Here is a 27,868-nt window from a genome sequence, read left to right as displayed (position 1 = left end):
AGTCCCACAAGTGCAGTGCTTCCTGCACAAAATCGTACGCTGCTGTAGCGCCTGCGCAGAGTTGGAAGGGTTAAAGGCCGCTGTGGCGTCTGCGCAGAGTTGGAAGCCTGAGCGTAGCTTGCGTAAGAAAGGAAAGAGCCTTTGCCACCTCCGCCCCCCACCCCTTGTCTCCCACGCAGCCGTCCTGCCCCACTTCCGCGCATGCGTAAAGTGACGATGGCCGAAGGGAGGAAATAAGTGGTGACTGAAGCGGAAGTGCTGGAGGATCTCCACGCGCGCTACGGGAAGTGTTTGTGGAAGCACCATGCTTCAGGGTTTAGACTTGATCGGGACTATCGGGGAAGACGATGAGGGGCCCCTGGAACCAGAGTCCGACAGCGGAGATGATGAGGAAGAGGTAGGTGGGGGGTTGTTGGTTGCCTCTCCGAGATGCAGCGTGGATCAGTGGAAAAAAGTGCTAGAAAGCGACCGCGTTCGAGTTATATAGGGAGGGCAGGGACTGTTTCCTTTTTCTCGATTTCCAGCCCCTAGCACAGAGCCTGGCACTTCGGTAGTGCCCGACAAATGCTTGTGAATGGATTGGTGGAAACATTTATCTTGCGAGTTCAATAAACAGGGCCCTGTTTCTCTTGGGTGAGGGTGGTCATGGTGGAACGAGAATAGCTGATGATGCAGTCAGTTAACATACGCTCCATCATTGTATATAAAATGAGTAATAATAACTATGTTACAAAGTTAGTAAGCAGAGTGAACGCATAATAAAGGTGCAAATTGCTTTGGAGGTTCAGAGGAAGGAGAGGGCATTTTCATTGAGAGTAGTCAGTGTTACAGGAAATGGTTTATTAACGGGGGTCTTTAAAGTTGGGTAGAATTTCAGGGGGCGAGGTGGACAGAGCTCGAGATCTGGAGTTCAAATGCAGCCTCAGACACTTACTAGCTGTGTGACCCTGGGCAAGACACTTAACCCTGATTGCCTCAGTTTCCTCATCTGGAAAATTAGCTGGAGAGGGAAATGGCAAACCACTCCAGTATCTTTGTCAGGAAAACCCTACATGGGTCAGGAAGAGTCGTTCATGACCAAAACAACTAAACAACAACAATAAAAATTTCAGCAGGTGAAGATGTTAGAGGTAGGAAGGCATTCCAGCCTTGGGAAACGTGAGCAAAGACACAGAAATAGGGAAGTTTGAGGAAGGGTAAAGCAGGCAAGTACTTTGAAGCAAGTCTTGAAAGACAGTTTTAACCTAATTATGGGAGGCTTTTTTCAGATTCTATTTAGTATATTTCATAAGGTTTCTTCCCAGTTCTCAAAAAAGGTATAAACATTTGTTTAAGAAAAAAATAAAGGTTTCCAGTGAGAATGAGATTGCTTCCATCTTCCAGTCTTCCCATTTCTCAACTCTGTTGGGCACCAACTCTGACACGACTTCCCATTGTTCTCTTCAGGAGCCCATTGTGCTGGGCAGAAAAAAACAGGCATTGCGCAAGAATCGGAGCGTTGATTTCAATCCAGACTTTGTTTTTACTGAAAAGGAGGGAGCATATGATGGGAGCTGGGCCATGGCTGATGTTATGAGTCAACTCAAGAAGAAGGTGAGTTTTGAGGTAATAAGGAAATTGAAGATAGGGGTCCTGATTTATTTGGGGGTCAGGAGAATGGGTTCCAGGATCAGAATATTAGTTACTTAACTTGACATTCATTATTCCTGTATCCAGTGGACCCATGAGTTCCATTTGGAATTATACTGTGAATTTTTAACAATAAAATTTTATTGATAGCTTTTCTTTTACTTCACCTATATTTACTCCCTTATTCACCCCCTTTCTCTTGAGAGAAATCCTCTATTAGCAAAGAAAAAATAAGAGGAAAACAAGTTTCAGGGAAACTAGCCAATATATCAAAAAAGTCTGATGTTACGTAATGAGGTGTTCCACACTCAAAGTCTCCTACTTCTGCAGAGTTGCCTTCTCATAACTCTTCTTTGGGGCCAAGCTTGATCATTATGATTTTGCAGTATTCAATTCTGAATGCTTTTTAAAATTGTTGTTCTTTCTGTTTACATTGATGTAGACATTATGTATATTATTTTCCTGTTTCTGCTTAACTTTACTTTGTCTCAATTCATATAATCCTTTCCATGCTTCTCTATATTCTATCACATATTTCATTTCATATATGTCCTGTGAATTTTTGATGTTTCTTTCTTGAATCATGAAAGGTATTCTTGCTTTCTTTGTTACAAACTGTATCTTAAAAAATTTTATTTTTGCTGATGATTTTTGTTGTTAAAATCACATTCATTTCTGAATGTATCCTCCTATCTTACTGAGAGAGCTTTATCTCTCATTGTTTATTTTTATTTTTATTTTTATTTTTGCTTTTTGGCAGGGCAGTTGGGGTTAAGTGACTTGCCCGAGGTCACGCAGCTAGTACATGTGTCCAGTGTCTGAGGCCGGATTTGAACTCAGGTCCTCCTGACTCCAGGACCCGTGCTTTACTCACTGCACCACCTAGCTGCCCCCTCTTATTTTTTTTAACATTTCTTTTTTTACTTAGAGTTCCAAATTATCTCCTTCCTTCCAGCCCCTCCATTGTTCTTTGATAAAGCAAGCAATATGATACCCATTAGACATGGGAAGTCGTGCAAAACATATTTCCATGTGTATCCCTCCGTCCCCCCAAAAAAAGGAAGATTGAAAAAGTGAAAAACAACATGCTTCAATATATTCTCAGTTTGTCAGTTCTCTCTTTGGAGGTCAGTAGCACTTTTTATCGTGAGTAATTTGGAACCCTTGTGGATCATTGTATTGATCAGAGTAGCCAAAACTTTCACAGTTGATTATCATTATAATATTGGTATTACTATGTATAATGTTTTCCTGGTTCTGCTCACTTCACTTTGCATCAGTTCATATAAATAATCTTCCTAGGTTTTTTTTGAAACCATCCTCTCATCATTTCTTAGAGCACAATAGTATTGCATCACAATCATATATCACAAGTTATTCAGCCATTCCCTAACTGGTGGACATTTCCTCGATTTATGATTCTTTGTCACCACAAAGAGCTGCTATAATTTCTATAATTAATAGTAATTTAGAGCATTTTTTCATAAAACCTTTGATTTCTTCTGTTTGTTCATATCCTTTGAACATTTATCAATTAGGGAATGGCTCTTATTTTTATAAGTTTAATCAGAGAAACAGTTTCCTGCTTTCCTTATAATTTTGGCTGCATTGGTTTTGTTTGTGCAAAAACTTAAAATTTCATGTAATCAAAATTATCACTTCCTATGATCCTTTCTGTTCTTTGGTTATAAGCTCTTCTCCTTATCCATAGATCTGACAGGTAAATTTTTCTGTGCTCTCCTAATTTGTTTACAATATCATTCTTTATGAATAAATCACATATACATTTTGACCTTGTGTTGATAATATGGTGGGAAATATTGGTTTATGCCTAGTTTCTGCCAAATTGCTTTTCAGTTTTCCCAGAGGTCTAACATAGCTAACTTTTCTAAAAATTTTATTTTTTTTTCTTTTAAATTTATTTTTCATTTATAACATTCTGTTCCACAAGTTCCAAATTTTCTCTCCCTTTCACTCCTCCTCTCTCCCTACCCAAGATGGCATGTAATCTGATATAGGTTCTACACATACCTTCACATTAAACATATTTTCACAATAGTCAAGGTGTAAAGAAGAATTATTATCAATGAGATGAACCACAAGAAAGAAGGAATAAAAAAAATCCAAAATAAAAAAAAAGCAAATAGTTTGCTTCAATCTGCATTCGGACTCCATAATTCTTTCTTTGGACGTGGGTAGCTTTTTCCATCATAAGTCTTTTGGAGTTGTCTTAGAACCTTGCGTTGCTGAGAAGAGCCAAGTCTATCAGAGTTAGTCATCACAGATACAATGTGTTTGTAATTGTGTACAATATTCTCCTGGTTCTGCTCCCCTCACTCAGGGGAGTCATTCCAGGTTATTATGAAGTCCATCTGCTCCTTCCCCGATTGATGGGCATTCCCTTGATTTCCAGTTCTTTGCCACCACAAAAAGAGCTGCTATAAATATTTTTGTACATATGGGTCTTTTTCCCATTTTTATGATCTCTTTGGGATACAGACCTAGTAGTGGTATTGCTGATCAAAAAGTAAAATTTTGTTCTATTTCTTAACTTCTTTAGGTTAGTTTTATCTAGTTCTGAGAGAGGTAAATTGAGCCCCCCCCCCCCCCAGTAGTATAGTTTTATTGTCTGTTTCCTTCTGTAGCTCATTTAACTTTATATTTAAGAATTTGGAAGGGGGCGCAGAACCAAGGTGATGGAGAAAAGGCAGGTACTTGCTTGAGCTTTCCCTATTTCTCTTTCAAACAACTTTAAGTAATACTTCAAATCAAATTCTGGAGCAGCAGAATCCACAAAAGGACAAAGTGAAACAATTTTCCAGCCCAAGACAACTTAGGAGGTCAATTGGAAAGGCCCGTTGCACTGGTAAAAGTGAAGTGCAGTGCAGGGAAGGTTGTGCCATTGCAGGCTGTGCCACAGCAAACAAGCAACAGGCCTTGGGGGTGACTGAATCATCATCAGTAGCTGTGGTGGCTTCTGAAGCTCTCAGTCCACAGGTGGTAAGGGGAAAGAGGGGGCTGTACAACTGATCAGAAGGAGATTACAGGAGATTACCCTTTGCTGGCACTGGGTGTAAGACTGTTGCCTTTCCCATATTGGATTTCAGTTACAGTGCTGGTTTGAAGTCCCAGGGTGAGGAGGAGCGCTAGCACATTAGAGCTTGAGGCCTCAGAGAAGTGGGGACCCTGGTCACAGTTCCTTGTGGGTTCTCACAAAGCAGAATACAGGCCAGGAAAGTACTAAACACACATGTTCTTAGGTCATACCACCTTTGAAGAACCGAAAACTTTCTTTCCCCCCAGCACTCCCTCCCCACCCCTCAAAAAAAACTGGCTTTGAAAGTGGCAGCATGAGAAACCTGAAGCTTGGATAGTACGCCTAGTCTGCTCCTCCCCTCCCCCCAAGAGCAGAGCCAAAATCAATATAAAATAAAAAGTGAAGAAACAGGATAGAAAAATCAGCAAACAACTAAAAAAGATCCTGACCATAGAAAACTGCCATGGCAACAGGGAACATCAAAACAAACTCAGAAGAAGACAAAGTCAAAACTGCTACATCCAGAGCATCAAAAGGGAATGTGAATTGGTCTTGGGCCCACAAAGAATTCCTGGAAGAGCCCCAAAAGGATTTTAGAAATCAAGTAATAGAGGTAGAAAAAAAATTGGAAAAAGAAATGACAGTGATGCAAGAAGATCATGAAAAGAGAGTTAACATAGCTTGGTAAAGGAGGCATTAAAAAAATACTGAAGAAAATAATACCTTAAAAATATGCCAAATGGTAAAAGAGACAAAAATCCACTGAAGAGAGTGCTTTAAAAAGTAGAATTGGTTGAATGGAAAAAGATACACAAAAATTCACTCTGGAAGAATGCCTTAAAACGTAGAATTGGAGAATTGGAAAAGTAGGTACAAAAGCTCAATCAAGAAAATAATTCCTTAAAAATTAGAATTGGGCAAGTGGAAGTTCATGACTCCATGAGACATCAAGATGCAATAAAACAAAATCAAAAGAATGAAAAACTAGAAGAAAATGTGAAATATCTCATTGGAAAAACAACTGACCTGGAAAATTGATCCAGGAGATAAAATTTAAAAGTTATTGGACTACTTGAAAAGCCATGATCAAAAAAAAGAGTCTAGATGTCATATTGCAAGAAATTATCAAGGAAAACTACCCTGATATTATAACCAGAGGGTAAAACAGTGAAAGACTCCACTGATCACCTCCTGAGAGAGATCCCCAAATGAAAACTCCTAGGAATATTACAATTCATTTCCAGAGCTCCCAGGTCAAGGAGAAAATAAAAATTTAATTAATTAATTTTCAGTTTTCAATATGCACTTCCATAAGATTTTGAGTTCTAAATTTTCTCCCTCTCCCTTCCCTTCCTCTTGCCTCCCCCCTCCTCTCCTCCATCCCCAAGATGGTGTGCAATCTGATATAGGCCATACGTATACATTCGAATTAAACTTATTTTCACATTAATCATGACGTAAAGAGGTAGAACTAATGGGAGAAACCATAGGAAAGAAGAAATAACAACAACCAAAAAAAGAGAGAGGAAATAGTATGCTTTGATCTCCATTCATACTCCATAGTTCTTTTTCTGGATGGGGATAGCATTTTTCATCATGAGTCTTTTGGAATTGTCTTAGATCCTTGCATTGCTGAGAAGAGCCAAGTCTATCAAAGTTGGTCATTGCACAATATTGCTGTTACTGTATGCAATGTTTTTCTCGCTCTGCTCACTTCACTCAGCGTCAGTTCATGTAAGTCTTTCCAGGTTTTTCTGAAGTCTGACTGCTCATCATTTCTTATGGAACAATACTATCCATCACGTTCATACCATAACTTGTTCAGCTGTTCCCCAATTGACAGGCTTCCCTCCAGCTTCCAATTCTTGGCCACCACAAAAAGAGCTGCTATAAATATTTTTGTGTATGTGAGTCCTTTTCCCATTTTTATGATCTCTTTGGGATACAGACCTAGAGGTGGTTTTGCTGAGTCAAAGGGCATGCACAGTTTTATAGGTCTTTGGGCATAGTTCCAAATTGCTCTCCAGAAGGGTTGAATCAGTTCACAACTCCAAGGAGAAAATATTACAAGCAGTCAGAAAAAAGCCAGTTCAGATATCGTGGAGCCATGATAAGGATCACAGAAGATTTAGTAGCTTCCAAGTTAAAGATCAGAGGGCAAAGGAACTAGGATTACAACCAAAAATTACCTACCCTGAAAAAAACTGAGTATAATCTTTCAGGGGGAAAATGGATATTCAGTGAAATAGAAGAGTTTTAAGTATTGCTGATGAAAAGACCAGAGCTGAATAGAAAATTTGACTTTAAAATACGAGACTCAAAAGAAGCATAAAAAGATAAATGGGAGAGAGAAATCACAAGGGATTCAATAAAGTTAAACTGTTTACATTCCTACATGGGAAGATGTTACTTGTAACTCCTAAGAACTTTTTCATTATTAGGGCATTTAGGAGTATCCACAGATGGAGGGTTATGGGTATGAGTTGAATATGATGGAATAATTATCTAAAAAAATAAAATTAAGGAGTGAGAAAGGAATGCATTGGGAAAAGGGGGAAGGGAGAGTTAGGATGGGGTAAGTTACCTTCCATTAAAAAGATGTGAAAGAGCTTTTACAGAAGAGGGGAAGATGGGGGAAGTTGAGGAAAGAGTACATGAACGTCACTCTCTTCAGAATTGGCTCAAAGAGGAAGTAATACATACATTTTGTTGGGTATGGAAATTTATCTTACCCTACAGAAAAGTGGGAGGGGAGTGGGGATAAAAGAAGAGGGGGTTGGGGCTAATAAAAGGGAGGGTGGATTAGGGGAGGCAATCGGAAGCAAAACATTTTTTAAAAAAAATTCATTTATTTCTAGCAAAACACTTTTGAGGACAGACAGGATGGAAAGAAAGAGAGAAGAGGATAAATGGGGAAAACATTGAGGGAAATACAGTTAGTAATTGTAACTGAAAAAATGTTCACATCAAGTTTCTCTGAAAAACCCCAATTTCTCAAATATATAGAAAATGGAGTCACATTTATAAGAATACAATTCATTCCCCAAATGATAAATGGTCAAAGCATATAGACAGGCATTTTCCAGATAAAGTAATCAAAGCTATCTATAGTCATATGAAAAAATGTTCTAAATCATTATTGGTTAGAGAAATGCAAATTAAAATGACTCTGAAGTACCACGTATCAGATTGGTTAATATGACAGGAAGAAAAATGACAGATGTTGGAGGGAATGTTGAAAATTTGGGACACTGGTACACTGTTGGTGTAGTTGTAAACTGATCCAACCATTTTGGGGGAGTAATTTGGAACTCTGCCCAGAGGGCTATAAAACTGTGCATTATACCCTTTGATATACCCTTTGACTCAGCAGTACCACTAGTTGGTCTGTATCCCAAAGAGATTTAAAAAAAAAACAAAACAAAAAGGAAAAGGACTCATGTCCAAAGAAATTATAGCAGCTCTTTTAGTGGCAAAGAATTGGAAATTGAGGTGATACCCATCAATTGGGGATTGGCTGAACAAGTTAATGATTATGTTGGAATATTGTTGTGCTATGAGAAATAATGAGCAGGATGCTCAGAAAAACCTGGAAAGACATGAACTGATGCAAAGTGAAACAAGCAGAACCAGGAGAGCCTTGTATACAATAACAGCAATAGTGTATAATAATCGACTGAATGACTTAGCTGTTCTCAGCAATACAATGATCCAAGACAATTCTGAAGGACTAATGATGAAAAATGCAGTCTACTTTCAGAGAAAGAACTGATGGAGGTGATAGATTTTTAACTTTGATTTTTCTTTCGGTGTGTGTTTTCTTTCATAACATGACTAATATGGAAAAATGTTTTGTGTAAGTGAGCATGTATAACCTAGAGGGGTGTGGGAGGGAAAGAAAGGAGAAGAGTTTATAGCTCAAAATTAAAAAAAAAAGAATGTTCAAAATAGTTTTTATTTTTAATTTGGGAAAAAATAAAATATTTAATGAAAAAATAAATAATTTGGGTGCCATGCTATTTGGTTGAATATTATTGATATTACTTTATTGTCTATGGTAGCATTGAGCAAAATATAGTTTCCTTGATTATCTCTTTGAATTAGGTCTATTTGTGCTTTTGCTTTGTCCGATATCATGATTGCTATCCCTGCCTTTTTTTTTTTTTACTTCAACTGAAGCATAGTAGAGTCTGCTCCAGTCTCTTTTTTTAACTTTGTGTGTCTTTGTGTTTCTTGCAAACGGTATGTTCCTGGTTTCTGGTTTCTAATCATTCTTGTATCTGTTTCCATTTTATGTGTGAATTCATCCTATTTATATTTACAGTTATATTTACTATTTTCTTTCATCATATTTTCTTTCGTTTATCCTTCTCTTTTTTTTAACTCTGCCCTTTCCTTTCTCTTTGCTCCTTCCTCTCCTACTTCCTTGTTGGGTAAAATAGATTTCTATAACGACTGAGTGTGTGTGTGTGTTTTTCCTTTTTTAACGAATGAAAAGATCAATTAATATTACCTTGAGTTTCTACTTATTGATTTTACAATGTAATTATTTTTATGCTATATTAATTTTATAATTGAATATGCATCTGCCTGAAACCACCTTGCTATATGAGCTGAGGAATTTGGCTTTCCCTCTGAGTTAATTTAAAGGTATAATTAAAAGAAGATGTTATGCCTCATACTGGTAACTTCCAGGACATGTTTGTTATTTTTAAGCACCACAATTTACTTGGTGTCATTCCTGAAAGATACGTTCTCCATTCTTGTCTGTCCTCGTGAAATTCCCATAAAGGAAATTTTATCTCTTCAGAGAGACACAAGTCTGGCAGTTTTGATCTCCTAGCAAAGATTACAAGATGCAGATGGCTCCCATAAATTAACTTCCTTAATTGTCAGAGAGGGGTGTGATTGCCGGACCATTTTGTTAGTATAGCTGGTCATAATATTCCACATAATATTCCAGCAAGGTCCTTTTCTTGTGTGTCAGTAAAGGGAGTCTGCTTCTCATTGGGGTCACTGGCTTTACTGACGTGGACAGTCTGACCCACTTTGTTAACAGTCATATGTTAATAAACTGATTCTGCTCTGAGTATGTGCCTCAGTCTACCTTTATTAAGTTTATTCGAGATACCAGTTCAGATGAGAGTAAGAATCATTTTACCCTCCACTAAAAAAACTCTTCCTTTTGTGTAAGGTAATTTTCCCCATTCTTTTTCTCCTTTCTCCCTCCTTTCAGTGTATCCCTCTTTCTTGCCCCTCCATTTTTTTTTTTAGATTATCTCAACATAATCGAGCCACGTATGCTCGATGTAGACTCCTTCTACTTGTCCTAATGATATCATTTTTAGGAGTTACATCTATTTTCTTCACATATAGGAATGAAACAGTTTAAACTTAAGTCCCTTTATGATTTCTTTCATGGGTTTTTTTTTTATGCTTCTCTTGAGTTTTGTGTTTGAATGTCAGTTTTTCTATAGAAGTTCCCTATTTCATTAAATGTTCAGTTATGCTGGGTATTTTATTCTTGGCTGTAATCTTCATTCCTTTGCCTCCTGGAATATCATATTCTAAGCCCTCTTTTCATTTGTTGTGGTAGCTGTTAAATCTTGCATGATCCTGACTGTGGTTCTATGATATTTGAATATCATATGGCTGCTTATAAATTTTCTCCTTGACCTGGGAGCTCTGGGATTTGGCTATAATAGTCCTGTGAATTTTCATTTCAGGATCTCTTTCAGAAGGTTGTCAGTGAATTCTTTCAGTTTTAGGTTTGCCCCCTGGTTCTAAGATATCAGAGTAGTTTTCCTTTATCATTTCTTGAAATAGGATGTTTATGCTCTTTTTTAAGTCATAGGTTTCAAGTAGTCCAGTAATCTTTTTTTTTTTCTTGTTTGTTTGTTTTTGGCAAGGCAGTTGGGGTTAAGCGACTTGCCCAAAGTCACACAGCTAGTACATGTATCAAGTTGAACTTAGGTCCTCCTGACTCAGGGCTGGTGCTCTACTCACTGCGCCACCTAGCTGCCCCTTAGTCGAATAATTCTTAAATTATCTCCCTTGGATCTATTTTCCAGGTCAGTTGTTTTCCAATGAGATATTTCACATTTTAAAAAACATTTTTATTTAAAGTTTTGAGTTTAAAATTCTATCTCTTTCCCTTTCCCTTCCCTTCCCCTTCTGAGACAGTAAGTAATCAGATATAGGTTATAAATACACAATCAATGTAAAACATTTCCATATTAGTCATTTTGTACAAGAAGACTTGAATAAAAGAAAAAGAATGAAAAAACTGAAAAATAGTGCAAACTATATCAGTTCTTTCTCTGGAGGTGAGTAATATGCTTCATCATTAATCCTTTGGGATTGTCTTAGATCATTGCATTACTGAAAATAGCAGTCATTCACAGTTCTTCATCATAAAATATTGTCTTACTGTGTACATTTTTCTCCTTGTTCTGTTCACTTCACTACTCATCAGTTTGTGTAAGTCTTTCCAGGTTTTTCTGAAATCATCCTGCTTGTCATTTCTTATAGCACAGTAATATTCCTTTACCACAGCTTTTTTAGACAACCTCCAATTGATGGGTATCCTTTCGATTTCTAATTCTTAGCCCCTACAAAAAGAGACGCTATAAATATTTTTGTACAAATGGGTCCTTTCCCCTTTTTTTGGATGTCTTTGGGATATAGACCTGGCAGTGGCTATTGCTGGATCAAAGGGTATGCACAGTTTTATAGCCCTTTGGGCATAGTTCCAAATTGTTCTCCATAATGGTTGGATCAGTTCACAAATCTACCAACAGTGCATTAGTGTCCCAGTTTTCCTACATCCTCTCCAACATCCAACATTTTCCTTTTTTGTCATATTAGCCAATCTGATAGGTGTGAGATGGTACTTCAGAGCTGTTTTAATGTGCATTTCTCTAATCAATAGTGTTTTAGAGTATTTTTTCGTATGACTATAGATTGCTTTTATTTCTGTGTCTGAAAATTGCATGTTCATATCCTTTGACTATTTATCAACTAGGGAATAATTTGTATTTTTATAAATTTGACTCAAATCTCAATATACTAAAGAAATTAGGCCTTTGTCAGAAATAGTTGTTGCAAAAATCCTCCCCCGGCAGTTTTCTGCTTTCCTTATATTTTTGGTTGCATTGGTTTTGTTTGTACAAAAACTTTTTAATTTTATATAATCAAAATAATCTATTTTACATTTTGTAATGCTCTCTATATCTTCTTTGGTCCTAAATTCTTCCCTTATCCATAAATCTGACAGATGAACTATTCCATGCTTTCTTAGATAGTTCACATTTTCTTCTGGTTTTTTTTTTTTTTCGTTCTTTTGACTTTGTTTCTTGATGTCTCGTGGAGGCATTAGCTTCTGCTTAACACATTCTAATTTTAAAGGAATTTTTTTCTTCAGTGAAGTTTTATATCTCTTTTCCCATTTGTCCACTTCTGCTTTTTAAGGAGTTCTTTATACCTTTTTTTTTTTACCTAGCTCTTAATTCTCTCTTCATAATTTTCTCACCTTATTCTTAGTTCTTTTTCCAATTTTTCTCTACCATTTTAATTTGTTTTTAAAATCTTTTTTTGCTTTAAAAAAAATTCCATTTGTTAGCTTGTCCAGGAATTCTCTTTGGGCTTGTGTCCAGTGTGCATTTTTTCTTTGAGGCTTTGCTTGTAGATGTTTTCAGTTCATTGTTTTTGGAGTTTATATCTTGAGATTCCTTATCACCATGATAGTTTTTTATAATTAGATTCTTTGTGTATTTGCTTATTTTTTCAGCTTGTTTCTTGACTTTGAGTTTTATGTTAGAGCTTCACTCTGCTCAATGTAGGTAGGAAGTTGAGGTGAGTCACTGCTCCAAGCTTTAGACTTTTTTGCCTTGCTATTTTCATAGCTAGTTCTGGGAGTCTGTAATTTTTCAAGGCTTCCAAGGTCATATGACCAAAGAAGAGGCATGGTCACTGTTCTCTTGATCTGTGCTCTGGTCTTTTCCCAGGTAGAGGTTCTGTTCTCTTGAAAGTGTTAGTGCTTCTTTCTGGCCCAAACCTGTGACCTGGAACTGGCTAATAGGCAATGAAGTTGCCAAACAGTACTCCATCGTGCATCTAGTGTCAACATAGGAGACCCCTGTAATCTCTTTCTTGCCAATTTTCTAAACCCCTTGCCATCTCTTGGGTGGTAAGAGCACCTGAAGTTGCTGCTACTGTCTCTGCAAGGCCCACAGGTTGTGTTGCTTGCCTTGCCATGCTGTGCTTCTAACTAGTTCCTCACCCCAGTGTCACAGACCACTCCTTCTGACCCAAGTTGCTTTGGGTTGTCAGAATGTCTCACCCTGACCTTGTGTGGGCTATATTACACCTAAATTCAGTTTGACATATTTTAATGTTGTTTGGAGGGGAATGCTGGAGTTTGGCTGGAATGCTTCCTCTGCTCTGCCATCTTGACTGCCTTTGTCCCTTTTATTTTGTTTCTTTAAAAAATTTTTATCCAAGCCTTAGCAAAGAACAAATAAAGTAGGCATTTCCATATACAGAAGGGAACAGATTATAATGAAACTGCAGATCTCTTACATGTAACTTGTTTTCCTTTTTAAATATGAAAGCTCAGCCGTATAGTTTTCACAGTTGTCCTCTTTATACCTCTTTCTGACTTTTCTGTTGTCTTCTCTGCATTAAAAAAAAAATCTCAGTAACTTTTCTTTCTGTTCCTCTTTTCTCTCATCCTCTGACATTAAGGGGAAAAAAGAAAATAAAAGCCCTCATAACAAATATACATAGTTAAGCAAAGAAATTCTCAATTTGGCTATGTCTGAAAATATGTTTTATCGTTCATCTTAGTCCCTCCCATGGAGTTATATTTTTGCACTTTGTCAATAAGTGGGTAGCATGTTTCATCATCAGTTCTATAGAACATTATTCCATTAAATAGAGTTCTGAAGTCTTTCAAAATTGTTTTTCTTTACAATGTTTTTTATGGTATTACTGATTATCCTGGTTCTGCTCATTTCGGTTTACGTTAGTTCATAGGTCTTCCAGGTTTCTTTGAAACTGCATTTCATCCTTTTTTAACAGTGGAATAATACTGCATTATATCATATAACATAAGAGTCATTCTTTTTACCAGAGATTATAAAAGGAAAAAAAGGAAAAAAGGCTATTCAGCAAAATCATTGAATTTAGTGACCACAATACATTACAATATCCTCTATTCTTTTACCTCTTCGGTGATGGGAAGGAAGTGCATTTTCTCATCAGTTCTTCTCTGGTTTCCAAGGTCTTAATTAAATAGCACTTATTTTTTCTTTTTGCTTTTCCATTTATTTTACTTTCATGTTTCGTATATGTTTTCCTGATTCTATTTATTTTGCGTCACATAGTAAAAGCTGTCCCATGCTTTTACGAATTCTTCCTATTTGTTGTTTCTTATAGCATAATATTAATCCGTTACTTTTGTGCACCATGGATTGTTTAGTTATTTCCCAAATTTGGGGAACTTGATTTGTTTCTAATTCTTTGCTACCATGAAAGGTGTTGGCTAAAAATAAAAAGAATGAATGGATGAATCAATAGGTAAGACATTTCCCATTTTTTTTTTCCATTTACCTCTTTGGGATACTTGCCTAGCAGTGAGATCTTTGGGGCAAATAGTTTAGTTACTATTGCATAATTAGGAACAGCTTTTCAGAATGATTGGGTCAATTCAGAGCCCAATCACCAGTGTATTTGTCTTCCCATAGCTTCTCCAACATTGACTATTTCCATCTTTTTTAATCCTTGCCAATTTGTTGGATGTGAGATAAAACCACAGAGCTGTTTAGATTTTATTTTTCCTACTATTAGTGATTTAGAATAATCTTTCATGTAGTTATTAATAGTTGTGATACTTTTAAGAACCATTTTAAAAAATATCTGTTGCTTTGCCATTGGTGAATTGCTCAGCGTCTTATATGTTTGCATTAATTCTCTCTATATATTTGCTTTCAGACTCTTAAATTTATTTGATGCAGAGATTTTTTCCTATTTGGCAGTTGCCCTTAGTTGCATTGATTTTGTTCATGCAAAACCTTTCTAATTTCATGAAATCAAAATGGTCTATTTTATGTTTTGTAATAGCTTGTATCCTTTGTTTGAAAATTCTTCCCATCTATAGTTGTAAAAGGCACCTGATATCATTTTCTTCTAATTTTTTGAGGTATGATCTTTATGTGATCTTTTACGTTCATGTCTCATACCCATTTTGTAGTCATTGTAGTATATAGTGTGAGATGTTGGTCTAAATCTAATTTCTACTAAGCTGCTTCCTTGCTTTCCTTTTATTTTTATTTTTTAAAATTTAATTAGATTTTTTATTTTTAGTTTACAACACTTAGTTTTAGATGTTCTTGAGTTTCAAATTTTCTTCCCTTCCCTTCCCTCCCCTCCCCCCTGCCCCCCAAGACAGTATGCAGTCCAGTATAGATTCTACATAAACCTTCGCATTAAACTTGTTTACACAATAGTCAAGTTGCAAAGAAGAATTATGACCAATGGAATGAATCATGAGAGAGAAGAAACAAAACCAAAAAAAGAGAGCAAATAGAGAGCCTCAATCTACATTCAGACTCCACAGTTCTTTCTCTGGATGTAGCTAGCTTTTTCCATCCTGAGTCCTTTAGAGATGTCTTTGATGTCTTGTATTGCTGAGGAGAGCCAGGTCTATCAAAGTTGGTCATCACAGAATCAATATGTCTGTGATTGTGTATAACTTGCTTTTCTTTTAAAAAGGACTTTCTTCCCTAGATACCTTATGTTCTTGGTTTATGAAACACTTGGATCTTTGGGTTTAGTTGTTTTTCGTTCTTGCTTATCGAGTCTGTTCCACTAATTTATTTTTGGATAGTATCAGATAGTTTTGATGATTCCTGCTTTATAATAGGGTATCTGGAAGTACTAATCCCCCCTTCATTCCTTTTTTCCTCATTCTTTCCCTTGAAGTTCTAGAACTTTTGCTTCTTCAAATGACTTATTTCTTTTTCCTCTATAAAATACTTCCTTGGTAGTTGGATTGGCATATCATCTTTAATTTTTATCATTTTTAAAAATATGTGCATATATATCTTTTTAAATGATGTGTTATCGTTAATTTTTTATATTCATAGTGCTCAATAATGAGCAGTTAATATTCTTTAAAATATTTGTCATTATTTCTCTCAAGAGTATTTTATAATTGTATTTACACAGATCTGTCTCAAACAAGGTGTTTTTCTTCAATTTTCTTTTTTTTTGGTAGAGAGCAGCCACAACACTAGATGACAAGATTGAGAAAGTCCGAAAAAAACGGAAGAATGAGGTGAGAAAGAAGGGCAGGGTGATTTTTTCTTAGTTGAACCCCCAACGTTGCTATCTACTCAGAATCCCTCAATTTTCCTTTAATGCTTTCGTGTTGGGGTTTTTGTGTGTAGGTTGGGGCAAAGAAGGTGCTTCTTCCAATGTGTACTATTAGTTATTTAGAACCCTTATAACTAATAAGTCTGTTGACCTAAATACCTATTTTCATCCAATTCTAGATTTTGCTATGACTATATGGTTTTGATTCCCTTCTCAGGAAAAAGAAGCCAAATCTGGGAAAACAGTAGATGAGAAGGAAGGAGATGAGGGTTCTGAGAAGGCAAACCAAGATGACTTTGAAGGAGAGCATGAAGAAGAGGTAAAAGAGGAAGAATCAGAGTCAGAATATTCATCAACTGATGAAAACATCCTTACCAAAGCAGGTAAATGTTGTGCTGCACAGTCTTGCAAAATGAATTGAAAAAAGGAGGCCTGTTTCATATGGGATTTTCTTTCCTAGTCGGCTCCTTATTGTATTAAGATGTTTTCTTTTGGATCCTGTTTTCTGCTCTGCATCCAATGCTTTTTTTGGAACCTTGTCTCTTCCTCTATTAATAAACTGTCCAGCTTGTTTATGCATCCATCTACGAGATACTTTCTTTGTATTACTGAAACTCAGTTTGGGTAAGAAGTCCTTGAATTCCACCTCAGGTCTTAGTGTGCAGAGACAAACAGCAAATACAGCCTGTCCCACATAATCATTTTTGTCCTCCCTCTGTAGATACGCTGAAAGTGAAGAAAACGAAGAAACAGAAGAAAGGAGAGAAGGTAATCATGGTTTTGGGAAATCCTGATGTTCTGTCCAGTTCCTATAAGACTTTTTGGTCACAAAGGGGTTATCTGGCTTCTATATTGTTACTCTTATGAAAATAAGGCCTCTCTTGTTGCTTACTTCTGATAGCCTTCTGTTTTTTCTCTGTAGGAAACGGGTTTTTTTGAAGAAGCCTCTCAGTATGACGAAAACCTCACATTCCAGGACATGAATCTATCTCGACCTCTCTTGAAGGTATAAGGCTGTTTTGTGTGCTGTGGGCATGGGTAGAGGGGTTGGCTTTAGGTTGGGCATAAGTATTGTTTTTTGCAATGCGTGGTTTATAAAAATAGGAATTTTCATTCCCCTGTGCCTAACTTAGTTCTATCTCCTCAGGCCATTACAACCATGGGTTTCAAGCAACCTACCCCTATCCAGAAGGCCTGCATCCCTGTGGGGCTATTAGGAAAGGACATCTGTGCTTGTGCAGCCACTGGGACAGGTCAGATTTGAGAAAAAAGATTGAGTGATGTTGTCTTAGTATGAAAATTGGAAATCTTGTTGAAATGTGTGATTCGGTCGCCATGCTTTAGTAGTTGCCATCAGTATTGAGTTTAAGTATAAAATTCTTAAGTATACAGCATATTTATTTGAATGTGGGGCGTGTCTCTACAATGACATCTCTTTGTTTTTTGTTATTTATTTATTTATTTAACATATTTAGTTTTCAGCATTGATTTTCACAAGAGTTTGAATTACAAATTTTCTCCCCATTTCTACCCTCCCACCCACTCCAAGATGGCGTATATTCTGGTTGCCCTGTTCCCCAGTCAGCGCTCCCCTCTGTCACCCCACTCCCCTCCCATCCTCTTTTCCCTTCCTTTCTTGTAGGGCAAGATAAATTTTTACGCCCCATTGTCTGTGTATCTTATTTTCTAGTTGCATGCAAAAACATTTTTGTTTGTTTTTGAATATCTGTTTTTAAAACTTTGAGTTCCAAATTCTGTCCCCTTTTCCCTTCCCACCCACCCTCCCTAAGAAGTCAAGCAACTCAACATAGGCCACATGTGTATCATTATGTACAACCCTTCCACAGTACTCATGTTGTGAAAGACTAACTATATTTTGTTCCTTCCCAACCCATCCCCCTTTATTGAATTTTCTCCCTTGACCCTGTCCCCTTTCCAGAGTGTTTGTTTTTGACTACCTCCACCCCCATCAGCCCTCCCCTCCATCATCCCCCCCATTTTTTTCATCTTCTTCCCTCTTCTTTCCTGTGGGGTAAGATTCCCAGTTGGGTATGTATGGTATTCCCTCCTTAGGCCAAATCTGATGAGAGCAATGTTCATTCATTCCCCCCTCATCTGCCCTCTCCCCTCCTCCCACAGAACTGCTTCCTCTTGCCACCTTTATGTGAGATAATCCATCCCATTCTATATCTCCTTATCTCCCTCTCTCAGTATGTTCCTCTCTCACCCCTTAATTTGATTTTATTTCTTTTAGATATCTTCCCTTCATCTTCAACTCACCCTATGTCCGCTCGCTCTCTCTCTCTCTCTCTCTCTATATATATATATATACACACACACACATAGATATATACATACATACGCATTCACCCATATATATACATAAACATATGTATGCATATTCCCTTCAGCTACCCTAATACTGAGGTCTCATGAATCATACTTGTCATCTTTCCATGTAGGAATGTCAACAAAACATTTCACCTTTAGTAAGTCCCTTGCAATTTCTTTTTCTTATTCTTTTTCTTGATTACCGTTTCATGCTTCTCTTGATTCTTGTGTTTGAAAGTCAAATTTTCTATTCATTTCTGGTCTTTTCACTGAGAAAGCTTGAAAGTCCTCTATTTTATTGAAAATCCATATTTTGCCTTGGAACATGATACTCAGTTTTGCTGGGTAGGTGATTCTAGGTTTTAATCCTAGCTCCATTGACCTCCGGAATATCGTATTCCAAGCCCTTCGATCTCTTAATGTAGAGGCTGCCAGATCTTGGGTTATTCTGATTGGGTTTCTACAATACTCAAATTGTTTCTTTCTGGCTGCTTGCAGTATTTTCTCCTTGATCTGGGAGCTCTGGAATTTGGCAACAATATTCCTGGGAGATTTCTTTTTGGGATCTATTTGAGGAGGCGATCGATGGATTCTTTCAATTTCTATTTTGCCCTGTGGCTCTGGAATATCGGGGCAGTTCTCCTTGATAATTTCTTGAAAGACGATATCTCGGCTCTTTTTGATCATGGCTTTCAGGTAGTCCAATAATTTTTAAATTCTCTCTCCTGGATCTATTTTCCAGGTCAGTGGTTTTTCCAATGAGATATTTCACATTGTCTTCCATTTTTTCATTCCTTTGGTTCTGTTTTATAATATCTTGATTTCTCATAAAGTCACTAGCTTCCACTTGCTCCAATCTAATTTTTAAAGTAGTATTTTCTTCATTGGTCTTTTGGACCTCCTTTTCCATTTGGCTGATTCTGCCTTTCAAGGCATTCTTCTCCTCATTGGCTTTTTGGAGCTCTTTTGCCATTTGAGTTAGTCTGTTTTTTAAGGTGTTGTTTTCTTCAGTGTATTTTTCAGTATTTTTTTGGGTCTCCTTTAGCAAGAATGACATCTCTTTGAAGGGAAAAGAAACCCTGAAATATTTATCTAAAAATTTTTTAAAAACATTTGTTTTTGTTCAAATATAGTTGTTTAATTTTAAGCCTAACTGCTTCTAAATGGCCTTATTTTAAAAATGGGGATAGTAATAGTATGTATTTCACAGGATTGTTGTGGAGAACAAGTAAAATAATATATGTAAAGTGTTTGGCAAACTTTAGAGTGCTATGTAAATGTCAGCTTTTCTTGTTGCTGTCATAGCACTATTTGATTATATTGTACTCAGACTTCATACTAGTTCAGTTTGGGAGCCCAAGGCTGTCTTTATTTGAAGCCATGTGGTTTCATATACTGTTGGCAGTTCGTGAAGAGCAATATTTTATTTCTCTCTTCACTCTTTCCTTTATTTGCAACCAGCTGATTTCTAAACTGAGAAGGCTATTGAATCCATGATACAAGGGGCATATATATGTGAGAAAGAAAGTAGGTTTCTAACTGCATTTGGGGGTCAAGTACTAATTATCTTAGGTTGCTTTGTATTATCTAGGTCTTTCCTTTTTCATTATTGTGAGCTCTCTAGAGTTGATGTCCTTTCCCCTTATCAGGAAACTCTTTATCCAGTGCAGACCAACATATGCTCTGAGTATGCCTATGCCACTGGTCAATCCTCTCTTTACTTCTCATTATCTTTCTCTTCAGGTAAAACAGCTGCTTTTGCCCTTCCGGTCTTGGAGCGTCTTATCTATAAACCTCGACAGGCCCCCATAACCCGTGTACTTGTGCTAGTTCCCACCCGAGAATTGGGCATTCAGGTACACTCTGTCACCAAGCAGCTGGCCCAGTTCAGCACTGTTACCACCTGCCTTGCAGTGGGTAAGTTGCCTGCTAAAATCTTAAAAACATTAAAGTAGCTGAAATTCTGGAGTAATTCTTTGTTAGTGATAAAGCACTCACTATGTCATGAGACCTTTGGTAAAAGTACAAAAAAAGAAGTGGGTCTTTTTCTTCCGAAGAAATTCTGTTTCCTTTTATTCTTATGCTTTTGCTACCACCATTAAGGAAAAAACGCTATTGAGTTTCTAGCTATAGAATATATGGCATCATTTCCCAAGGTTTTGACTTCTTTAAACTTCATACCACCTCACATTCCAAGTACCACTAAGGTTACCACCTATGGTGCAGCTTTATTAATTATTCTGAATGGTATTGCCTTAGTTGTCTATACTATCTCTTAATTTTTACATTTTGTCATGATTAGTTGAGAACTGGGATGGATTAAGGGTGAGAGAGCAGGTCTCCTGCCAATGATTAATTGTCCTATAAATTGTCAAGTATTTATGAGCTTTCCCTTTAGCATCTTAGATGTTCCATTCTTCAGATATTGTTTCTATTCTAAAGGGTCATGACATCATTGGGCTCTTCTTCCTTAGGTGGCTTGGATGTGAAATCGCAGGAGGCAGCTCTTCGGGCTGGGCCAGATATCCTCATTGCTACACCTGGTAGGCTCATTGACCATCTCCACAATTGCCCTTCCTTCCATTTGAGTAGTATTGAAGTACTCATCTTGGATGAAGCTGACAGGTAAGTAGAAAGCTTGTTGTTCTGGTGACTTTGGGATCCTGAGAACCTGATGGCAACAGCCATAGCTCATATTCCCTCTAGTTTACAGGGTATAGTGCCCACTTTTAAAGAAATAGAGAATTTTATTTTGACTTTCATTGACAGTTACAGATATTCAAATATATGAACTAGAGCATATGAAAAGAAGTAAAACAAGCATACAGACTTTGAAACCCAACGAAAATAACAGGGTGTAATGATTGTACATGTGTCTGAACCTTGAATTATTAACTATTAATCCCAACAGATACATATATTGTTGATGTAGTAGTACTCATATCATGTTTGTGTCCCTAATTCTTTTTGATAACTTTCTGCATGCATATTAAGCTGATTTTGTGCTGTTATTGTTATCTTTATGAGGTAGCGTGGCAGTGGATAGAGAGCCAGCTTCAGGGTTAGGAGATAACAGCTGTGTCTGTGGGCAAGTCACTTTAGTACTCAGTGCCGCAGGCAAATCTTTTTTACCTCTTAGTGGCAGAGCAAGTGTTACTTTCCGTTGGTAAAGGAAGTTTCAGTACCAGGAATTCATACCAATGAAATCTCAGGTCTGACCAAACCTCCACCCTCACCTCCACCCCACCAAACCAAACTATTTTGTTACTTCTGGTTCTGCTTTTTTCTCTCTCCTGCTTTGTATCGTTTTGTATAAGTCTTCCCAAAATTCCTTTGAATTTTTCATAAGATGTAGTAATATTCCATTATGTTCATATGCCATAATTTGTTTTCGTTTTCTACAGTGATTGGAAATTGATAATTTTTTCCAATCTCTTGCTGTTACAAATAGTAGTCCTAGGATTATTTTTATGTAGACAGGTGGTTTTTTGTTGTTATATTATCCTTCTTGGGGTTTAGTTCCAGTTGTGGGCAATGATTGTATATACTTTTGCAGCTTTAATTCTAGACTGCTTTCCAGGTTACTGTTGAAGAAGAGTATTTAAGTGATTTAAGTGATCACTTAAAAAACCATGAGTGTTTTCTGGCCCCTTTCAGACTTTGACACACTTGTGAACTAGCCAAGATGCACGTAAAGTGCTTTATTACACCTTAAAACCCTTTGTGATTGTGAGGGATTACTATACACCCATCCTCTTCTCCAGTTTAAACTTATCAGTTACCCCTATTCCAAATCATATTTCTTTTTTTAAATCATTTTTATTTAATATTTTAGTTTTCAACACTAATTTCCACAAGATTTTTAGTTACAAACTTTCTCCCCATTTCTACCCTACCCCCCATTCCAAGATGGATGTTTCTTTTTTTTTTTAAAGTTTATTTATTTTTCGTTTTCAACATTGACTTCATAAGTTTTAAATTTTCTCCCTCTCCCCCCTCCCACCTCCCCAAGATGGCATGCAATCTGATATAGGCTGTACATATACATTCCTATTAAACATATTTTCACATTAGTCATCTTGTATAGAAGAATTAGAATGAATGGGAGGAACTATGAGAAAGAAAAAAACAAAACAGAATAACAAAAAAAAGAAAATAGTCTGCTTCGCTCTGCATTCAGACTCCATAGTTCCTTCTCTGGATGTGGATGGCATTTTCCATCACGAGTCCTCTGGAATTGTTTTAGGACCTTGAATTGCTGAGAAGGCAAAGTCTATCAAAGTCGGTCGTCACACACTGGGGCTGTTACTGTGTATAGTGTTCTCCTGGTTCTGCTCACTTCGCTCAGCATCAGTTTGTATAAGTCTTTGCAGGTTTTTCTGAAGTGTGCCTGTTTATCATTTCTTATAGCACAGTAGTATTCCATTACATTCATACACCACAACTTGTTCAGCCATTCCCCAATTGATGGGCATCCCCTCAATTTCCAGTTCTTGGCCACCACAGAAAGAGTTGCTATAAATATTTTTGTACATGTGGGTCCTTTTCCCATTTTTATGATCTCTTTGGATACAGCCCTGGAAGTAGTATTGCTGAGTCAAAGGGTATGCACAACCCTTTGGGCATAGTTCCAAATTGCTGTCTAGAATGATTGGATCAGCTCACAACTCCATCAACCATGAATTAGTGTTTCAACTTTCCCACATCTTCTCCAACATTTATCATTTTCCTGTTTTGTCATGTTAGCCAATCTGATAGGTGTGATGTGTTACCTCAGAGTTGTTTTGATTTGCATCTCTCTAATCAATAGTGCTTTAGAGCATTTTTCATATGACTATAGGTAGCTTTAATTTCTTCCTCTGAAAACTGCCTGTTCATATCCTTTGACCATTTATCATTTGGGGAATGACTTGTATTCTTGTAAATTTGAATCAGTTCTCTATGTATTTTAGAAATGAGGCCTTATCAGAGACACTAGTTGTAAAAATTCTTTTGCAGTTTTCTGCTTCCCTCCTAATCTTGGTTGCATTGACTTTGCCAAATCATATTTCTCAAACAATATCTTTCCTCTTCTGTCCTCTGTTTTTTACCTCTGTAGCCAAATATTAGTAAAGGAAACAAGTCCAATATGTCAGGAAACCCTGTCATAACACACTTATTAGAAAAGTTAGTTATGGGGTTGTTGTTATTTGTATCTTGCTCTTTGAATATTATCTATAAGTATTTTTATTTTAGACCTTTGTATTTGGGTCTTCCTCTGCCCCAGTTTTCCTCTCAAGTCTTGGGCTTTTACTTCTGTATTTGAGTGCAAGAACCAAACCTGTATTTGTCTCATGGTAGTTCTGTTTTTCCAGGATGCTAGATGAGTACTTTGAGGAACAGATGAAAGAAATCATTCAGTTGTGTTCCCATCACCGCCAGACCATGCTCTTCTCAGCCACCATGACAGATGAGGTGGGCTTCTGCAGTTCATCTCAGCATGTGTAAACTCAGGTTGGCATGCTGAAGTATCTGGTGCCAGGGTTGAGGGAAGGGGAATTGTCTCAAGGGCAACCCCTTTTCTTTTGTAAATGAACTAGAATTTTTTTCATGCCTGGTAGGTGAAAGATCTGGCCTCAGTCTCACTAAAGAATCCTGTCCGGATCTTTGTGAATAGCAACACAGATGTAGCTCCATTCCTAAGGCAGGAATTCATTCGAATCCGACCTAATCGAGAAGGAGACCGGGAAGCCATTGTGTCAGGTGAGAGCTGAGGAATTAGAGCAAAGGATTTAGGGGAGGCTTTCCTTCTATTTTTTGAACTTGGAGAGGTGTGTGATACTATGACTGTTTCTTGCTTATAACCTTTATCTCTCTCTTCCTCTCAGCTCTTTTGACACGAACTTTTACAGACCATGTGATGCTATTCACCCAGACGAAGAAGCAGGCTCATCGTATGCACATTCTTCTAGGGCTTATGGGGCTGCAGGTGGGAGAGCTGCATGGGAATCTCTCTCAAACACAGCGTCTGGAAGCCCTAAGGTAAAAATATGGAGTATCTTGGGAAATGGGCCAAAGAACTTCACAAAATTCACATAGGCCTCCTGAAGTGGGATTGGGGAAGGGCAAACTTTCTCATTAAGATATAAAGTACCAGTATCAGAATTAGAAACAAAAATTAAGGTTTTCTAACTTTGTTGTCTCCATTAGTCAGTGCTCCCTGTTGAACATTTACTGGGTCACTCTGATCTTTTCTATTCTTCATTTCAAGGCGCTTCAAGGATGAGCAGATTGACATCCTGGTGGCCACAGATGTGGCTGCCCGAGGACTGGACATTGAAGGTGTCAAAACAGTGAGACAATTAATCTCTTCACAAACTCCTGAATGAACTTTTATTACTGGTTGGGAGACCTGGTTTTTTTTTTCCTCAATCCCCCTCAGTTATAAGACTGACTTTACCTCTGTTATACTCAATTTCTTCCTTCCAGGTCATCAACTTTACAATGCCCAACACCATCAAACATTATGTGCACCGTGTAGGCCGAACAGCACGTGCTGGCAGGGCTGGACGCTCTGTCTCTCTGGTGGGAGAAGAGGAACGTAAGATGTTGAAGGAGATTGTGAAATCGGCCAAAGCACCTGTGAAGGCCAGGATTCTTCCTCAAGGTAGGTGCTCTGGATATCTTTCCATCAGGAGTTCTTCCTCTATCCCAGCTCTCTGGAAGAGATAGGAAATTTCACTGTTGGGACAAAAAAAATGGTTTGTATCTTTCATTTGTAATTGTCAACAAAGTTACGTTAGGTAAAAACCATACTTCTCATTTATCATTCTGATTGAAATGAGGGAGGCTTGGATCTATCTTTTCCTTTAAATCCCTTCTAGGCTTTCCTTTTTCATTAAGTTTACTGGCGTAGATCTGTGAGCTCATCATTGTGGGTAATCCATCACTGATACAGATCACAAACTATCCACGCCTTCTCATCCTGTACAAGTCTTTGTCTTCCATAAGAGGTCTTTTTGTTTTATTAGAATATTATAGATTCTGCTATGCCTCTTACTTCATGAATGGCCTAGCGCTTTTTTCTAGTTATATCCTTAATGATGCCTTTTATGCCACTTCTATACATCATTGTTGGCCTCATTCGTTTGTTCCTCTTTCAGTTATTTGCAATTTTAGTTCTTCTCACCCCACTTAGATGTAATCCTAAAATTCCGAGACAAGATTGAGAAGATGGAGAAAGATGTGTATGCAGTCCTGAGACTAGAGGCTGAGGAGAAGGAGATGCAGCACTCAGAAGCCCAGGTAAGCAACAGGAGGAAATGGCTCCTTTACTTTGGTAGGAAACCTATTTTTGTTGGTCTTGTTTTGGTCTTTCATCTAGGAAGCTTGATGTCTGCATTGGTTTCAGCAACTATCTTAGGTGGCAGGCTCTCATCACTGATGGTGTTTTGTGGAGTAATGGATGTGCTAAAACATGTCCTTATTAGTGGCCAGTTGGTTCACCAATCTTGGGCAGGCATGCTCTGTTTCACTTTTGTCTTTCTCACAGATAAATACAGCAAAACGACTCCTAGAGAAAGGGAATGAAGAGCCAGAGCGGACCTGGTTCCAGAGTAAAGAGGAGAGGAAAAAGGAAAAAAGTGAGTTACGTGATCAGGCTCTCCTGATACATTTTAGGTTCTTAGTCACTCTCTCCATGAGGGAGAATAATAAGAATCTGTAAATGATAATCAGGGACTTTTCTTGAAGCAGAGCTTTTTACTTTGTGGTTGTTTACTAACTTTATGATAGAAATTTTTCATTGCTTAGGAAACAGTCCTTGAATTTTGTGTCCTCATTCTTTCTTTAGTTGCAAAGGCCCTACAAGAGTTTGACTTGGCTTTGAGGGGAAAGAAAAAGAGAAAGAAGTTTTTGAAGGACTCCAAGAAAAAGGGGGAAATGATAGTGAGTTGGAGTCTGGATGTCAAGGTCTGGGGAGCTTGGTGGGTTACAGTTGTTCAGATCCTTATTCACTTTCCACCCTCCTCTACAGCCAGAAGAAAGGTCTCAATTTGAGATTCTCAAGTCACAGATGTTTGCTGAGCGATTGGCTAAGAGGAATCGCAGGGCCAAGAGAGCACGAGCCATGCCTGAGGAGGAGCCATCACCAGCCCCAGGTAGGCAAACACTTCCTCTGGTCCTTGGTAAATCAGGCAGGAACATTGTCTGATGCCCAGCCAGGATGCCACGACATCAGTCTGGGCTAAGGACATTTAGTGACCTAGTGAAGAACACATTGAAGTTTGTTTCAAGGTACTGGGCCTGAATTTATAACTGAATCTTTCCTTTTATAGGCAGGAAGCAAAAGAAGGTGAAGAAATCTGTGTTTGATGAGGAACTTACCAACACTAGCAGGAAGGCTTTGAAACAGTATCGAGCTGGGTAGGATTTTAAAATCATTTAAAGTTATTCATACTGTGTATACTCAATATATGTATACTGCTGTACAATTAAAATGGTACATTTAATGAAAATGTAGGGTAGAGTGGCAGCTGCCAAAGCTCGGTAGTCATATAGAACCCTAAATTTAACTTTACTTACAGTGTAAGCATGTTTTTTGAGAATCTGCTGTAAGTCCACTTCTGGCATATGTGACAAGCAGGTTGGAATTGTCATCCTTCCTTTAAAGCTGACATTTTTCCACATGTAACAATTTGGAGAATTAGATAAAAGTTCAGAATTTTAGGACCAGTCTCTAGGCTTCATGTCTCCACTCTTATGTAGAAATGAGAAGTGAAGTTTTCCCTATAGATTTACTACATAGACAAGCTAAGGAGAGAAGCTTACCTGGATGCAGCTTTCTCCAAAAGACATGTTCTCTCTCTGGTCAAAACATGAAGGTTGTTCTTTTGCCTATTGGGAACAGTTGTGGTGATAAGAAAATTGTCCACAACCTAACATCCTGCATGATTGCTATGTTGATCACAGCCCCACCTTTGAAGAACGGAAACAGATGGGTTTACTCCACCCAAGGAGAGGAGGAAACTTCAAATCTAAATCCAGGTAAAAGCTGTTGGCTTGGTGATTGAATAAGATCCTGGCCCCTCTTCAAGTAAGTAGATTATGACCATAGTTCTGTTGATTTCTTTCTACAGGTACAAGAGGAGGAAGTAGCAATAGTTACCTGAAGAAACACAGTTTAAGCCTTTAATCCCTTCCCTAGGGGAAATACAATTCCATTGTTTTGATTGTAAAAATCCTCTTTTGAAAACTATTAAAAGTCTCTAGTTTGCATTTATTTTTAAATAACTGATCTTTCTTTGAGCATCTTTATTTTAAAGTCTTCTTGCTGTGTAACCTGTCCATGCCAGATAAAAACATTCTTAACACTCCCTATCCAGGGCATCTACTCAACTGAAACAATGCAGTTGCATTTCTTTTGTAGGGACTGGGAATACCTTGGCAGTAATCTGTACCATGACTCTTTCCAAAAGGCGGGGATGGGGATTGAGGTTACTATTCTTGCCTGAGAAG

At 37.6% G+C, this 27,868-nt stretch overlaps 1 protein-coding gene across 1 annotated transcript; it reads left to right on the top strand.

The window, feature by feature from the left end:
* Window positions 1–201: 201 nt before the first annotated feature.
* Window positions 202–27,643, top strand: DDX27 (DEAD-box helicase 27). The gene is made up of 21 exons (XM_036752068.1): window positions 202–397; window positions 1,447–1,593; window positions 15,945–16,004; window positions 16,260–16,425; window positions 16,764–16,810; window positions 16,965–17,048; window positions 17,190–17,295; window positions 20,117–20,290; window positions 20,848–20,998; window positions 23,728–23,827; window positions 23,974–24,115; window positions 24,241–24,394; window positions 24,624–24,705; window positions 24,842–25,019; window positions 25,551–25,657; window positions 25,905–25,995; window positions 26,205–26,299; window positions 26,388–26,511; window positions 26,689–26,776; window positions 27,323–27,397; window positions 27,490–27,643. Exons 1-21 carry the CDS (start codon window positions 305–307, stop codon window positions 27,506–27,508), a joined length of 2,283 nt encoding a protein of 760 aa, XP_036607963.1. The 5' UTR covers window positions 202–304; the 3' UTR covers window positions 27,509–27,643.
* The last annotated feature ends 225 nt before the right edge of the window (window positions 27,644–27,868 follow it).

Source organism: Trichosurus vulpecula, chromosome 3 (assembly GCF_011100635.1).
Source record: "Trichosurus vulpecula isolate mTriVul1 chromosome 3, mTriVul1.pri, whole genome shotgun sequence".
NCBI lineage: Eukaryota > Metazoa > Chordata > Mammalia > Diprotodontia > Phalangeridae > Trichosurus > Trichosurus vulpecula.
This window is presented reverse-complemented; position numbering and strand designations above follow the sequence as displayed.

Excerpts from the sequence above, each read along its gene's own strand:
- DDX27 (XM_036752068.1), top strand. The coding sequence starts at position 305 with ATGCTTCAGGGTTTAGACTTGATCGGGACTATCGGGGAAGACGATGAG. Across the intron at positions 1,594-15,944 it reads TGAGTCAACTCAAGAAGAAG|AGAGCAGCCACAACACTAGA; the intron begins GTGAGTTTTGAG and ends TTTTTTTGGTAG. Across the intron at positions 26,777-27,322 it reads TTGAAACAGTATCGAGCTGG|CCCCACCTTTGAAGAACGGA; the intron begins GTAGGATTTTAA and ends TGTTGATCACAG.